Below are 16718 nucleotides of genomic sequence, written 5' to 3'. Positions count from 1 at the left end.
GCTAGTTTCTTCTTGCTGAGAACACATCCGCTGGAGCTGTCGAGGGGACTGGGAGGGAGTTATCCCTTCCTCAGACCATGTCTGAATGTGAGGTCACCATTTGGGTAAACTCTCAGGGTCTTGGTAGCAGAGGAGCCCCAGGCACCCTCCTAGGAGCCACAGAGAAAGCAATGGCCATGTCAGATCTAAAGTCAGCGCTCTGCCCGTGGGGTATGTGACACCCACCCTAGCTGCCCATGGGGTGACTGGGTGGCACCCACCTGGCTGCCCATGGGGTGACTGGGTGGCACCCACCTGGCTGCCCATGGGGTGACTGGGTGGCACCCACCTGGCTGTGCTCATTTCTGTCTTCTCACCTCAGTTTGCTGTCACCTTTCTGTCCTCCATCTCCAGGCTTGGGAGTTCTTCCTTCTTGTTTCTCCTCAGCCTGTGAAAAGCTATAGGGAGATTAAAACCAGAGGGGAACTTGGAGTAGTCAAACCTTAGTGTGCCCTGCTGTGCCATGAGATCTGGGGTGGAGAGAATTCAGCCATGCAGGGGCCTTGAGATGCCCAAGTTTTCATGAGTGGGAAGCAGACCCTGAGTCCCTCAGCTGTATGTCACAGGTACAGCTGCCCTGGCATCCCCCTGCAGGGAACATTGTGACCAGGTACTGTGCCTGCTTTGGGAAGGACTCTCAGGACTCTTGGGATTGGCCATCTTGGGATTCTGTGTCAGCCTGTTGCTGCAGGAGACTTGCTCACAGCCTGCTCCGATAACACCAAAGTCAGGCATTTGTAGATCATGAACTTCCTGAGAACTGTCACCTTCCCAGACTGTCACAGAAATAGGGCCAGCAAGGTGTGTTTTTTTACAGGACCTGGCAATGGGCACAGATGCTGAGGGGGAAAAAATCAAGGACCCCATGAGAGCCATTGTCCCCATCCTGCTGGATGCAAACGTCAGCACTTACGACAAAATCCGCATCATCCTTCTCTACATCTTCCTGAAGAACGGTAGGAGCTGCTGGGTGGCAGACAGTGCAGATGCCAGCTAGCAGCCCTGGGAGGGGGAGAACGGAGGCCGCAGGAACTGCAGTGGGACCAGGTCAGATGCTCCAAGGCTGAGCCTGCTCAGCAGTCCTGAGTACACAGGAAGTAGGTGACACAGATGGAGCCTCTGGCTCTTCCAGCCAGTCTGCTAGCACTCAGCCTGCCAGATGCCTCCAGGTTGCATTTCATTAGTAATAGAGACCTTTCAACAACTGATATTCAGCCTGTAATCCTTTGGGAGGTAGAGTCAAGGGTATCAGGAGTTCAAGGACAACCTTAGCTACAAAAGTAAGTTTAAGGCCAGTTTAGACTACATGAGACCCTGTCCCAAACAAGCAAACAAAAAATCCCCCAAAACAAACAACAATAAAACCAAAACAAATTGTTTTTACCCTTGTTACTGCACAAAAAACTGGGTAAGGAGACTTTCTCATCTAGTGTGGCTTTGGTACAGGGTGCAAGTAGGCAAGGACTGCTGAGAAGCCAGGTGATGGAGCAGACTGGAGGGCAGGCATCTGTGGTCAGCACAGAGAGGCTCCAGTAGAGTGGATGGTTCTTCTGACTCACCATAGATGTGGCTAAGGAGGGGAAGGGAAGCCGAGGCTTTGCTTATGGTGGTGGAAATGGCAGGGGTGAGGTATGTGACCAGGAGTCTTGTTTTTCAGGTATCACTGAGGAAAACCTAAACAAACTCATCCAGCACGCCCAGATCCCCCCAGAGGACAGTGAGATCATCACCAACATGGCTCACCTTGGCGTGCCCATTGTCACAGACGTAAGGGCCAGGTCACAGGCAGGGAGAGTGTGGGAGGGAGGTTGGCATATTGTATCCTCACCACATTCAGGATTGAAGCCCCTTACGATACAGCTGTGATACATCTGTGTACCACCCTCAGCATCAAGAAAGGAGAGAGGGAGTAGGAGGGAAGGCCGCAGAGGGAGAGGGAGAGGGAGAGGGAGAGGGAGAGGGAGAGGGAGAGGGAGAGGGAGAGGGAGAGGGAGAGGGAGAGGGAGAGGGAGAGGGAGAGAGGGAGGGAGAGGGAGGGAGAGAGAGGGAGAGAGAATGAAAATGAGTCGGCGATGGGGAAGAAGGACAGTTCAAAGTCAGGGATTAGATGTATCCAGGAATCACATGGTCACTAAAGCTGAGCTGTCTTTGAACTCATCCATAACGGGTCACCCCAACTTCCCCTGTTATATCTTGTGTGACCTTGCCTTTGGATACAGACTCAGCATCTCAGGTAAGGATGGCAACATTGTCAAGCGAGCTCTTTGCTCTGTGTCTTTGGCAATGGAGTGACTGAGAGCAAAATACAGCACAGTTCAGAAGGTCAGGGCTGCACAGTGTGCTCTGAGAGCAGGCTGATCATCTGTTCCAGACAGTGCCTTGAACCTCAGATGGAGAAGTGCCCTGTGTATTATTTCCTCCTGGAGGCAGGCAGCCCATGGGGCAGAGTTCACAAAGCCAGCTGGGATCTCCAAAAGGGACTAGGGTCCATTGACCTGACCAGTGACCTGCAGCTGGCAGGGCTTGGAGTTTTCAATACCTGGTTCACAAAAGGTTCAGAACAGTAGAACTGATTCATGTAAACTGCCCACACTACTGACATGAAGCAGAAACCCAGAGCTACACAGAGAAACTCTGTATCAAAGAATCCAAAAACAAAACAAACAAAACCTCAGAAAACCCAAACTTTCTCAAGTCTCCCTTATTTCAGAGTCTCTTAAAGAGGTATATTTCGGGACTAAACTGGGAAGAACCTCTCCGTTATTCCTCTTTGCCAATGCTAATTCTGAAGAGGGTCCTTGAGAGAATTTCTAGAAGCCCCTGAGACCCAGGTGGCCCTGACGGGCATCTAACCTGATGTGTGCTTGCTTTCAGTCCACACTACGCCGCCGAAGCAAGCCGGAGCGGAAGGAGCGCATCAGTGAGCAGACCTACCAGCTCTCACGATGGACCCCCATCATCAAGGACATTATGGAGGTCAGTTTGGGGTTCAGTAGCAGGGTCCAGGGCTGCTCTTCAGTCGATGGTCCAAGTTCCAGCAGCCCTGTTCTCAGGTAGCAGTGATATATGATTTCATTCCTGTGAGGTTAAGTCCCTGGTCCTCTGGGGCTCTGTCAATCTCTGAGGACGCATGAACACCCATGGGACTGACCTTAGTTTGGGCTACTGTTGCTGTGATGAAACATCATGACCAAGAGTAACTTGAAGGGGAGGGGCATCACTGTTCATCATCACAGGCATTCAGGGCAAGAGCTCACACAGGGACGGAACCTGGAGGCAGGAGCTGATGCAGAGGCCATGGAGGATGCTGCTTACTGACTGGCTTGCTGCTTCTCACGGCCTGCTCAGCCTGCTTTCTTAAAGCACCCAGGACCACCAGCCTAGGAATGGCACCACCAGCAGTGACGTAGGCCCTCCCACATCAATCACTAGTTAAGAAAATGCTCCATAGGCTTGCCTACAACCTGATCTTAAGGAGGCAGGATTCCTTCCTCTCATGTCAAGTAAAGTAGCCAGGAAAAACCGACATGTGGAGAGCTCAAGATCCATTTGCCCACTGCTCCAGTCTCAGGGGATATAGCCCCATGCTTTAGAAGTGCTTCGGTGGTTTAGTACCCAGAAGAGCCAGGCTCATGTCAGTGTCTCTTAGGATTTCCATTGCTGTGAAGAGACACCATGTCCAAGACAACTTTTCTAAAGGACAACATTTAATTGGGACTGGTTTACAGTTTCTGAGGTTCAGTCCATTATCATCAGGGCAGGAAGCATGACAGCGTCCAGAAAGACATGATGCTGGTGGAGAAGGAGCTGAGAGTTTTACATCTTGATCCAAAGGCAGCCAGAAAGAGACTCTAAACCCTTCTACATGGTGACACACTTCCTCCAACAAGGCCACACCTCTTAATACTGCCATTTCACATCGGACAAGCATATTGGAACCACCACAGTCAGCATGCCATGTTCAGATAAGGAACATGCACAGACTACTCGGGGACATGGTCTTCTAGATCACCTCTCAGCCAGATGCAGAGGGCTCCACAGGAGGCTACAGCCTGCCTACCTCCCCATGGCTGCACTCCTGAGCTCTCCCCACACTAGCAGACAGACCTGGGCTCTGTGCCTCAGGCTAGCCCCTCGGAATATTCTTGTCCTCATCTCTACTCCCTGGCCCCACTTCCCTTCTCACATGTCTGACCGTGCAGCACTGCAGAGCCCATTGCATTCTGGTCAGCAACACTATTTACATAGAGCTTTGCTGTCCAGTTTGAGGCCATTTTTTGTTTTTGAGGTTGGATCTCATGTCCAGGCTGGCCTTGAACTTACGATCTATTGAACTTTTTATACTCGTTCCCTCTCCCCTAAGTGCTGAATTCAAAGCATATACCACTATGCCCAGTTTTTAGCACAGGGATCAACTCAGGGCTTCATACATGCTACACAAGTACCCTACCAACCAAGTCACATTCCCCCGGGGTCATCTTCTAACAGGATGATTCTGTCACTTTGCACCTCACACTAAGCTGTGGCACCATGTTTCTTGGCTGTCAAGGGATGCGAGGCAGTGCTTTGCATCAGCTCTGTAGTCCCTGCCATCCCTCAACATCACTGCAGGATCACCGCAGAGTCCTGCACCACTAGCTTCGTAAGGGTGGACAAGACAGTAGGCCCAACTTCTGCACTTGATAGGCAAACAAAATGGGAGTCCAGAGAAGAGCGCCCTGCCTCGGATCCAAGTTAGCTCAGGTGTTGCTACAAATTATATGCTAGAAGAATAGTGTTTATGTAGTGTGAGTCAGCATCCTATTTTAAAACTTACAAAGCCAAAGGATAAGTAGCTGTGGAACACCCAGGAACAATTGCCTGCCTCGGTTGTGGGACTGAGGAAGCAGCCCTCTGCTGCATTGCCCGCTGCTTTTCTGCCCCTCCTCCCTGCTTCCCAAGGAGACCTGCGTAGGCTTCTCGTGTTGCTCTTGAGTGGAGTGTGGATTTCCAAGTGACAGTAGATAGCTGGAATCCATCCACTGGACAATTAGCCCCTTGACAAACTGGAGGGGAGGCTCAGACCCAGTTGTCACCAGGCTGACATGTCGGGAATTTAGTGGCCAGAGTACATGTTTAGTCTTGGTGGGTTATACAGTGGAGAACATTGCAAAGATGAGGGAGTGAATATCTTGCCTGTTTCACAGAGTAACCCATAGGGCCAGGCAGTCCAGCAGCCTGCTATAGAGTGAGTGTCATAGTCCACTGTCCATGCTGGGTCTCCGGCAGTGACCACAAGCACAAGATGAGGGCTTGCTACAGATGTGATCACTGCCTGATTTTGATTAGCTCCTGTCAGCCCTTTCAGGCATACGGTGACCTGACCTACCTAACCACCCCCCTTTCTCTGTCCCTCTCCCCGCCTCCCCTGACTCCAGGACACTATTGAAGACAAACTGGATACAAAGCACTACCCGTACATCTCTACCCGCTCCTCTGCGTCCTTCAGCACCACTGCTGTGAGGTAGGGCGACGTGGAGGAAACGGGGGACTGTCTGTGAGGCTCCAAGGTGATCTGGCTATAAGTGGCACATGCCATCTGAACCCTCCCACGTCATCCATTATGGTGAGGGTGCAGTAGGCCCAGACTCACAGCAGGCCACATGGCTCTCCCTTTGGCTCCCAGCCTTCAAGAACTCACTCCCTTTCCCTTCATGCACCCTTTCTGCCTCAGCCACTAATCCCTTGCTCATCCTGGAACAAGCCAGGCCTACTTGTACCTCAGAATCTCTGCATTTCACACACACACACACACACACACACACACACACACACACACACACACACACTTGCAGCCAGGTAAACTGCACACTGTAGGGCTTTATTGAGTGTTCCTCTTTGGTGTTCTCTAACTACCTGTTGAGTCATGGAAGCCCAGCATTGACAGCAGTTATCTTTGTAGTAGCCTGACATGGATGGCCCAGGTGCCTGCCAGCTGACAGGCATTCAGACTGTGGCTCCTGAGAACTGGAGGCTGAGCTGGGGACCTGGAGAACTGTGAGAGGCCACAGAGAGGAAGGTCACCGTGCTTACCAGGGTTGACTCCTTTTGTTTGTTTTGTTTGGGGGTTGTTTATTTATTTGCTTTGTTGGGTATTGTTTTCTTTTCTTTTTCTGAGACAGAGTTTCTCATTGTAACCCTGGATGACCTGGAACTCACCCTGGAGACCAGGCTGGCCTTAAATGCACAGAGATCCACCTGCCTCTGCCTCCCAGCTGCTGGGACTAAATGTGTACACTACCACCAACTGGCTTGTGGTTTTTTTTTTTTTTTTTTTTTTTAGACAGGATCTCTTTTGTGTAGCTGTCGGGGAACTCACTATGCCAACCAGCCTGGCCTTGAACTCAGGAGATCCACCAGTGATATCTGGAATTAAAGGTGTACTCTACAATGACCAGAAACACTCTAGAGTACTAGCCAGTGTCCCTTTTCAATGGCTCGTGTCTGGCTTTTCTTTTTTTCTGTCTTCATCCTTGGCCTGTACCTGAGCATGGGCCTGAGGTCTGCAGTGGCTCCTGTGGCACTGGCATCCCCTTGGATGGCAGCCTGGATGAAAAAGCCACTGTCAACTGTGAAATAAAATCTAGTCTCCAAATGCTGTAGTAGGCCAGCTGGGCACGGAGGAGACTGATGAGGTCAGCTGCGTCTGGGGCTGCTGTGAGGAAGTAGGGGGGAGCATTCTGCTGTCCAGAGGGGACTTGCTTCTTCTCTTTCATGTTTTTCACTGTCTGAACCTGTATCTGAGTCCAGGTCCCTACAAAGGAAGTTCAGGGACAGAGGGGGGGACCTGGTAGTGAAGGCTCACCTGCCCTTTACCTCCCTGGTAAAGCCTGAACAGTGTCCTGTGGCCCTGGTTCTGTCCCATTGCGTTCACCACTTCCCATCCTGTTAGACTGTGACTTTTTGTTTTGTTTTTTGTTTTTCGAGACAGGGTTTCTCTGTGTAGTCCTGGCTGTCCTGGAACTCACTCTGTAGACCAGGCTGGCCTCGAACTCAGAAATCCACCTGCCTCTGCCTCCCAAGTGCTGGGATTAAAGGCGTGCGCCACCACTGCCTGGCTAGACTGTGACTTCTTAGTGAGCAAATGCTGTCTGTCCCTGGGGATACAGTACCAGGAAGCCTGGCCCCCCACAAAGCTTCTTTACATGTGATCTGTGTGCAAACTTAATGGGGCCCCTCTGCCTCTCCACACTGCTCAGTGATGGAGAATCCCAGGCAAGCCCAGACACCTGAAGAAGAACCGTCCAGGCACAGCTGCCAAGAGGAGCCAGTCTGGTACCTGAGTATTTATGAGAGAGTGGCAGTCACAGCTGAGGCCCCGGCAGTGCAGCTCAGCTCGGCCAGCATCATGTGTGAGGCTCCAGGTACCAAGTCACCTATATTTGCTCTCTCCCTCAGCGCCCGCTATGGACACTGGCACAAGAATAAGGCCCCCGGGGAGTACCGCAGCGGTCCCCGCCTCATTATTTTCATCCTCGGGGGTGTGAGCCTGAATGAGATGCGCTGTGCTTACGAAGTGACCCAGGCCAACGGCAAGTGGGAGGTGCTGATAGGTAAGCCAGGCATGTGTTCTGCAGGCGCTGTGGCCTCACTGCTCTGTCACTCCATCCCATGCTTCTCGTCGCTTCCTTAGGCCTCTCACACCAGCAAAACTTGGCCGTGGATAGCGGAAGCTAGGGCTGTCTGCCCCGCTGTGTCACTTGCTGAAGGACAGCGTTTTAGAATAGAAAGCCTGGTTATAGAGTCTCAGATCCATACACTGGCACTGCCAAGTGCAGTCACTTTAAGCAAGAGAGGATCTCTCCAAGCCATATTGTTACCACGCCTGATGGCAGGGCTGTCACTACTGACCACCTCCCCCCTGTTGGAGACAGACAGACAGACAGCGTGTCCATAGATGCTGCTGAAGCCCAGCGGCCTGATAGCTGGGTCAAAAGGATTCCCTAGCCAGGCCCCACTACCTTCTGGGCTGCCACCCACTCTCTGGTATGTCCTGTTCACTTCCAAAAGAGCGCAAGCAGGGGTGGAAGATGGGCTGTGCAGCAGACGGCACTTCCTGCTTCCTGTCTCCAGGGTCATCTGCAGGGTCTAGGGTTCCTCCAGATGTCTCCATTTTGTCCCCACACAGTTTTATGTGCCACAAATTGTCAGGAGCTGTCATGGGCACTACCCTGTCTAGGCTCACCCTCTGTGGGAACACATGCTGGATAAAGTGTAAGGCCAGAGATCAAGGTCCTAGGAGTGTGCTGGGCTCTGTGACAAGTGATGCTCTTGAGGGCCATTGCGTCACATGGGCCATGTTCATGTGTACTGCTACAGAGCTGGCCCTCAGCTGCCCAGCCAGAAAGGCTTCCCTCAGAGCACAGGCGCCTGCCCATACCCCCAGGTGAGGCCATCTCAGGGAGAGTCACTTCTGTCTATCCAACTTGGATGACCCAGTCCCGTCACCCCCAATCTGTCCAAGCAAGCAGGCTCCATAGAGCAGTAAGATAGCTGCTTCTGGGTTCACCAAGACAGGCATGAAGGGCTATCACCTTTGCACAGCCACGTGGGAAGACTGCACCCCTCCCCAGCTGCCACAGGCATCCAGGATTAGTCTCCCTGCCTGTTTTTCTGTCTGTGACGTAGGCCCCATGAGTGTCCCCTGCTCACTGCCTGCATTTGTGTTCATGCATGTGTTAGAGGACTCTGAGCTCAAACACAACTTCCCTGGACAGCAGCTGTCACAGCCAAGCTTGGGGGTAAACGGTCCTTTTCCCCTTTGGACCTTCCTTAAGGTTCCTTGTGCAGGGGGAGGGTGGGGTCCCAGGGACAGAGAGCTGCCCATGTGGCTTCATGGAGGGGTTTCCCGAAGACAGCCAGCATCCGCTGTGTCGTCTCACATGCTTTGTGCATGCCAGCACCTGCTGCCTGCATACATGTGTGCACGTGCCTGTGCATGCTTCGCCTCTCACGCCTCTCCGGCTTCGGGCACTGGGGCCTCCGTTGGCGTATCCAGGGCACCTCGTTCAGCGGCCTCTATTCTCCCACAGGTTCTACTCACATTCTCACTCCCACCAAATTCCTCATGGACCTGAGACACCCCGACTTCAGGGAGTCCTCTAGGGTATCTTTTGAGGATCAGGCTCCAACAATGGAGTGAGAGCCAAAGAGACAAAGTAAAAGCAGCTTATTCCAGAAAGAAACTCTTCTGCTCCGAAGGGCTTTCTTTGATGATCCTGTCGCTCTCTTTCTTTCTTTTCCTCTTTTTACTTTATCATTTCTTTGATTTCCTTTTTCCAAGAAAATGCTTGCAGTTCTTAACGCCGATTGAAAATGTGTCCAGTGCTGCCTTCACACCCTGGGCTCCATCCACCAACTCGCTCACGCCCTGGGTGAACGCCGCGCAGTCACTGGGGTTAAACCACGTGACAGTAGCCGTGTGACTGCTCCTCAGAGAGGAGACTAGGGTTGGGGTTGCCTGAGACACAGTGCCCAGGCCTGCTGCCCAGGGTGACATGCAGGCTCCCACAGGGTATATGAGCTTGAGAGTGAGGCCAGAGGACATTCAGGAAACGCCAGCACTTTGGAGATGTCCAGAGCACCTGAGGGTGAGAGAGGAGTGGCCAGGAGCGCAGAGGGATGGACACCTTTGCTCAGGCAGACAGTGCTGAGGGACGAATGCCCTCAGCTGATGTAGATTCTGTGAACACTGCTCACCACACCCCACGCTGCAGAAACTGCACTCTCTTGTTCTGCTTTTACTTCAGTTCAGTGGGGTAGGCTGCCATCCCAGCTCCTCAGCAGGCAGAGGCAGGCCGGAGGCCCATCTGGGCTACAGAGTGAGTTCAAGACCAGCCTGGGCAACTTAACAACAAGACTGTGTCTCAAAATAAAAAGGAGAAGCCCGGCTGGAGATACAGCTCAGTGGGGAAGAGCACATAGTGCTCTTGGAGAGGACCCGGGCTCTGTTCCCAGCACCCACATTCAGCCACTCACAGCCTGCTGTAACCCCAGCTCCAGCATCTGATGCCTTTGACCTCTGGGCACCTGCATGCATGAATGCACACTCACACTCTTATGCATAATTCAAATAAAATTAAAACTTTTTAAAAAAGTCAAAAGAGGTCTGGGATGTGCCTTAGTGGTAGACAGGTTGTCTGGCATGAGTGGCACTTGCAAGGGCAGGAAGGGAAAACATCACTTTCAGAATCTTTTGGAATTGAGCAGTTCTCTCTCTCTCTCTCTCTCTCTCTCTCTCTCTCTCTCCTTCTCTCTCTCTCTCTCTCTCTCTCTCTTTTTTTTTTTTTTTTTTTTTTCGAGACAGGGTTTCTCTGTGTAGCCCTGGCTATCCTGGAACTCACTATGTAGACCAGGCTGGCCTCGAACTCAGAAATCTGCCTGCCTCTGCCTCCCAAGTGCTGGGATTAAAGGCGTGTGCCACCACCGCCCAGCTCCCTCTCTCTTTCTTTCTCTCTCTCTGTCTCTCTCTCTGTCTCTCTCTCTCTGTCTCTCTCTCTCTCTCTCTCTCTCTCTCTTTCTCCATCTCTCTGAAACCTCTTGATAAGCTCTACAGCCCTTAGAGAAAATCTGTTCTTGATACCCCCAAGCTTGTTTCTCAGGAGCATCCTGTCTGTCTGGTGACTTACTAGACCCTCCCCACTCCTTTCATTCCATCCTTTCAGTGTGTTGGGGCCTCTGTGTTAGTATTCCTCAGTATTTTTACCTGTTTTTTATTATGGGCTCTAAAAATGTCCTTTCAACATAAGTTGAGGTGTGACCCAGTGAGCCAGTAAGTTGGAGTGTCCTGTAAGCCACAGTAAGAGAGCCCCTAGCCACTGCACCAAGGCTCCCTTGAGTCAATGTGCATTTAGTAGATCAGAGCCAAGCCAAGCATACTTACCTCTAGCCTCCTGGTCCATCTCAGGGGCGTGACTCTTCTGAAGCTTGACTAGATACCACCAGAAGCTGGCTTGCTTAGTGTGGTTTCCAAGTTGCAAGAAGAAATAGTAGGCCACTCCATTTACCCCCACTTTCCCAGCAGAGAGGTATTACCTCCAGGGCAAGAGCTGTGAGCCAAGAAAAGGACTTGGGCATGGCCTAGACCTCAGCTCCATCCTCCCCGTGCTTGTCTTCCTCTAGGAGGCTCGGTCAGTAGGTGGTAAAGCATCGAAGTGCGCTTCTGTCCACCCCACCGAGGCCTGAAGAGACAGAGGCACTCAGATCTCAAGTTCAAGGCCAGCCTAGTATACACAGTGTGCTTAAAAACCAAATAAACAAGCAGGACACGGTGACACATGACTTTAATCTGCCTCTTAGGAGGCAGAGGCAGGCAGATCTATACAAGTTTGAGGGCAGCCTGGTCTACATGAGAGTTCAAGGATAATCAGACCCTGTCTCAAAAATAAATAAAATTTAAAGTATGCGTCTCTAGAGGGAAGCAGGGAGACAAAGCAGTAGCAAGCCACAGAGCCCTAAATCAGTGAGGCCAGAGACAGAGGAAAGCCATTCACTGTGCTGTTGTGACTGCCCAGGAGACCAGAGAGAGTAGTGCAGACCATTAGGGAGTCATAGTTTTGTAGCTTGCCCTTAAGATGAGACCCAGACACAAAGGAGAGTGGCCCCAGCAAGTATGTGTCTGGAGACAGTGCCTTTCTGTGTTTTCCTAGCTCCTCTTTCCAGTCACGGGGCAGGGGTCAGAGGAAACTTGACCATTGAAGAACCCCAATTCTCTCAAGCCTCATGTGTCGTCCTCCAGACTGCCCATGAGTGAAGTCTGATGATTAGAATTTCACATTCTCGGGGCTGGAGAGATGGCTCAGCAGTTAAGAGCACTGACTGCTCTTCCAGAGGTCCTGAGTTCAATTCCCAGCAACCACATGGTGGCTCACGGCCATCTATAATGGGATCTGATGCCCTCTTCTGGTATGTCTGAAGAGTGACAGTGTACTCACGTACATTAAATAAATAACTTTAAAAAAAATAAAAGAATTTCACATTCTCACCTTGTGGTGCAGGTCAGTAGTGGCAGTCATGAGGGGATGGCCAGGAAGCCATCAGAACAAATGAGAAAGAGGTTGAAGAAATGGCTTGATGGTTAGGAGCACTGGCTGCTCTTCCAGAGGATCTGGGTTCAACTCCTAGTGCCCTCACCGGATCCTCTCACAGAAGATCCAGTGCCCTCTTTTGGCCTCATTGGGCACCAGGCACAGATGTGGTGCACTGATATATTGAAGGCAAAACACTCACGTATATAAAATGAAAGTTGTTTTTAAAAAGAAACAAAACCAAATGAAAGAACTCTCAGGCTAGACTAGACCTATTCAGTGCACATGCTTATGAGGCTAGATTAGATTAGACCTATTCTGTATACATGCTTATGAGGGTTTTTGTTGTGTTTTTCAAGAGTTTTTCTGTGTATCTGTCCTGGAACTAGCTCTGTAGACCAGGCTAGCCTCGAACTCACAAAGATCCACTTGCCTCTGGCTCTAGTTTTGCCTCTCCAGTGCTGGGACTAAAGGTGTGTGTCACCATCACCCCCACCGTCCCCCTCACTTGGCAGGTGCTGTGTTCCTGGTTGGGCTGTTGGCTCTGACATCCAAGCATCCCTTGCTTGCCCCTCTGATAAGGCTGGCTTCTTTCCCAGAAGGCTCCAGGGAACTCTTAATCCAGAGGGCCACCCCCTAAGTCTGAAGAATGAGATGGGCATTTGAATATGCCTCAGCTTCATCTTTGGAGGCCACTGCTGGCATTTTATAATCACCCAGCCTCAGGGTTCTTGAGTAGAAGGCCAGCGTGGCCAACGTTTTGGAGACCAACATGAGATCAACTGCAAAGTGCAGCTCGCCTCACTCACTTTGAGGTGTTGGTACTGAGTCCCTTGTGCAGTATGGAGACAGTTCAGGTTGTTGGATGTCAGGACCTGGCTCTGGGTGACCTGGATCAAGGGAAGGCCTGGAACTAGCCTGCTACTGAGCGAGGCCTCACTGGCTCACCAAGATTTAGCTCTACGCTTGTTCTTCAGTAAAGACTAGGAAGGCCCAATGGTTAGGGATAAGATAGTATCAGAAAATTCTAGATCATGGGTTCCCTGACCTCTCTCTGACCTCCCCAACTTTCTGAATGTACATGTGAAAAGTGAGGAGGTCCTTTGAACAAGCCTCTGATCAAAGGAACCCCTTTAAATTTGCCTTCAAGATCAAAACAGACTTTCAGTTTCCTGGACCAGTTTCCAGCACAGGGAACAGGTCATTCACACACCAGTGTGATCCTTGGTGACTTTAGGAAGCCCTATGCCCCTCCTCACTAGATCCAGAGCCAGCCATGGAGGGAGTGGAGGTCTGGATGGCCCTCCCTCTGGCACTAGCTCATGCTGATGTCCCTTCACTTATGAAGGCCTTTGACCAGTCCTAGGGCTTCTAGGAAGACTAGCTAGCTCACTGAAATGAGTGTGCTTGAGCAGAAGGGGCAGTATAAAAACTCCTGACTCCACATCCAATCTGTGTAAGGAGCTGCACATCTGCAGAGTAAGGAAACAGCCTTAAAGCACAGGGCGGGGACAGGGACCACTCAGGGCAGCGTGCTTGCTGACCCAGGGCATAGCCAGGGATGGACTTCTAGAACAGAACAGTGAATGCAGAGACAGGACCTGGAAGATCCTCTCAGACTATTGCTCTTCTGCTGGTCCAGGCTGACCAGGAAGCTCCTAGGTCACTGAGCAAGTAGTTGTCCGAGACACAGGGAACAAAGCTCCTTGTTCTTGCCCTTGGAACAGAAGTCTGGAATGGGATCCCCGCTCCCCACTCCCACAGAGGCCTACTGCTTGCAGGTCCCCAGGGAGGCACATTTTCAAGAACAGACCTTTCCTTTGGTTCTCCTGTCCCACCAGGACCCTGCTTTGCACCCACTGCTGCGTGCATGCACGCCTCATGCTCACTCCACTGTCACCTCCATTCTGTTTGATTAAGCCATGCCCAAACCACTCGTCCATGCATCATCTTAGTGCACCTACATCTCTATGACAAAGGCCTTCATTTAAATCTTTTTATTTGTTTTTTTTTTTTAACCTTTGCTCTAGAAGTATATCTGATTCCATTAGCTTAAACTTTTGCAAGCATTTCTAATCTCTTACAATACACGTCTCTTAACAATACGGTCTCCACAAGGTAAGGCCTCAGGTCCCTGCCCTTTCCCTCACACCTGAGGTCCCCCGCTGTGCCAGCACCAACATGCTGGCTCCCAGAAGTTAATGGGTCCCCAAGCCCTGCCAGGTACCATTCTCTCCCATAGAGACACCTATAAGCCTCTGCCTTTCTCAGCCACTGTCTCTTACCGTATTTGAAATTTTTCTACCTGGCTTCCCCTTGACTTCAAGAGAATGAAGGAAGCACAGTCACCAGACAGATGGCACTAGACTCTGAGAAATGGTTCCTGGGTCAGCCTGGGACCCTGTCTGAGCCTAAATACCTCCTTAGCCTATTTGACGGGTCCCACGGGTTCCATCCCCAAACCCCTCCTAGCTTCCACTGGACCCAGACCGGGTTGGGGGGATGGAGAATCAGGGACAGAAGCCTCAGGCTGCAGTAGGTAAGTAAGTTCACTGTCTTCTCTGCCTTCCCAGGATCCACGCACATTCTCACCCCACAGAAACTGCTGGACACGCTCAAGAAGCTGAATAAAACAGACGAAGAAACAAGCAGTTAAAAAATGAGCTGTCCTCCAAAACCCTGGCTCCCTTCCCACAATGCTCTGCAGCTCCCCAGTGCGACACCTCGGCTACTCTGCTGCCTCCCCAGCCCTGCACGCCCTGGCCACCCCGTTGCCGCGCTGAGTTCTTCTCCTGTGCGATGACACCCCATCTTGTTCTCTGAAAAGCAAGAGAGTAATGTGTTGTTTTTAAAATTGAGTATCTTCTGTACGTATCCCACAGTAAGTTCACATGCAAGCTCCACACTGCAGAAGCGTCAGAACTCTGGACCAAGTGGACTCTCCCTTATTTATGACCCCGTGACCTGTATATAGCCCTGTACCACATATGCACATTGCTTGATTATGGAAAGGTAGATGTGTGGGTGTTTCTCAAAGCTTGTTTGGGCTCATTTCTGTTCTTGTTGGGAATCATAAGGTATCTGTCCCCCAGAAATGACACGCTGAGGAAGTGATGTTTTTCTCTCCAGCCCCTGCACACTCCCTGTTACTCAGGCACAGAAGCTGAGGCGCAGTGAGCAGACACCTCTGGAGGCTGGCGTGGAATGAGCCTCCTCTATGCAACTGTGGGTGGGCGCTTAGGGTGTCCACAGGAAGCCAGTCTGAGTGCCAGCCAGTGTGGTCTCCAGAGCCTGATACTGCTTTCCCTGATCTATGTCCACAGTGTTATAACAAGTTAAGTCCTCCAGGCTAAAGCAGCATGCCTAGCACCCTCCGGTCCTCAAGAGTTTGATATGACCAGCCAGCCCCCTTCCTTCCCAAGGCTTCACTTGAACACAGCCTGGATAGAGGTCAAGGGTCAGGAGTGAACTGGAAGATGTGAGTTTGGCACTCTGGCCAATGGGTGCTTTGCTATAGAAGCTAGGCCCAAGGAATGGGGGCCCTGCTGCTCAGCCAGAGCACCCTCAGTTTAAGATAACTTCATCCATCTTCATGTTGTGTAGTGTACCGTCACGTGTCATTGTGGTTGTAGGAAAACGATCATGTTATTCTTCGTATTAAAGTTATCACTGTATAAAACATAGCTAGCTATAAAGCAGAAATTCCAGAAGCAGACGCTGGAAGGATGGTCTCCATCCTCAGGATGCAGCAGCTCCCTGAGCTTGCCGCTCCCCCTGCTGCTGCTGTAGTCGTGAAACAAAGACAGTGGAAGTCACAGAAATGTCCCCAGCCCAGCCCGCACCCCTCCCTCCTGCAGACTTGTATGTATTACTGTGTGTCGTGCTGTCTTCACAAATGTGGTGTAAGCCTGCCGCAGGTGTCCTGTGCCCTGCTCCCTTCCTGGCTCTGGAGTCTCTCTCCTCTCCTCAGTTCTCAGGCCTCTCCCCTGCTCCTCTCCAGTGACCCTTCCCCTTAGGACCGAACCGCAGTAGCACTGGTTGATTTCTTCTGTAGCCGCTTCTTTCGCCCCTTCCCTCTGGTCAAGCGATGCTCATGCTTCAGGACCTTGTTTGTTGAACATGTGGGGTTTCCTTTATGTTATTTATATAAATAATTTCTCAAATGGATATTTAAAAAAAAGCTAGTCCGTCTTGAAACTTGTTAACTTGAAATTCTTGAATCTCAGTGTTTAAAGTATGGAAGCACAACAGTGTACCGCTCTGTACCGTCCTGTACTGCAGCATCTGAGTCTAATAAAGACGTCGGCTCTCACCCATGGTGCCAGGCCCACTCAGAGCTGCTTTTACTTTGGGAACTATAGAGGAGGCCACCCACCCCACAGCTGCAGCTTGGAGTCTTCTGGATCCAGGGGACAAAGCTTGGCTCTAGCCTCAGGCAGCAAGAAGATGCTGCCTTGGTGGGCATGGTAGCATCCACCTTTAGTCCCAGTACTTGGGAGACAGAGGCAGGGGGATCTCTTTTGAGTTCAGCCAGTCAGGTCTACATAATTAGTTCCAGATCTAGCCAAGGCAGCATAGTGAGACACTCTCTCAAATGAATGAATAAATAAAAAT

The 16718-nt window shown here is 51.2% G+C and overlaps 2 protein-coding genes across 5 annotated transcripts in view; one reads left to right on the top strand and one right to left on the bottom strand.

The window, feature by feature from the left end:
* The window catches only part of Stxbp1 (syntaxin binding protein 1), a 59141-nt gene extending 42725 nt beyond the window's left edge, over nucleotides 1-16416 (top strand). For 3 of the 4 annotated variants that reach the window (XM_034495308.2, XM_034495310.2, XM_076928511.1), the window contains 7 exons: nucleotides 857-995; nucleotides 1697-1806; nucleotides 2914-3015; nucleotides 5457-5542; nucleotides 7477-7631; nucleotides 9111-9236; nucleotides 14678-16416. In XM_034495308.2, the coding sequence (XP_034351199.1) occupies nucleotides 857-995; nucleotides 1697-1806; nucleotides 2914-3015; nucleotides 5457-5542; nucleotides 7477-7631; nucleotides 9111-9220 (702 nt within the window). In that variant the 3' untranslated portion in view covers nucleotides 9221-9236; nucleotides 14678-16416. The remainder of the gene's footprint in view (nucleotides 1-856; nucleotides 996-1696; nucleotides 1807-2913; nucleotides 3016-5456; nucleotides 5543-7476; nucleotides 7632-9110; nucleotides 9237-14677) is intronic. The other variant, XM_034495309.2, reaches the window with a different exon arrangement.
* The window catches only part of Ptrh1 (peptidyl-tRNA hydrolase 1 homolog), a 13890-nt gene continuing 11258 nt past the window's right edge, over nucleotides 14087-16718 (bottom strand). Inside the window, exon 5 of the mRNA XM_034495313.2 lies at nucleotides 14087-14727. Coding sequence (XP_034351204.2) covers nucleotides 14533-14727 — 195 coding nt within the window. The 3' untranslated portion in view covers nucleotides 14087-14532. The remainder of the gene's footprint in view (nucleotides 14728-16718) is intronic.

This window comes from Arvicanthis niloticus, chromosome 2, assembly GCF_011762505.2.
Source record: "Arvicanthis niloticus isolate mArvNil1 chromosome 2, mArvNil1.pat.X, whole genome shotgun sequence".
NCBI classification, from domain to species: Eukaryota; Metazoa; Chordata; class Mammalia; order Rodentia; family Muridae; genus Arvicanthis; species Arvicanthis niloticus.
The sequence above is the reverse complement of the archived record's forward strand: the minus strand, read 5'-3'. Positions and strand labels throughout refer to the sequence as shown.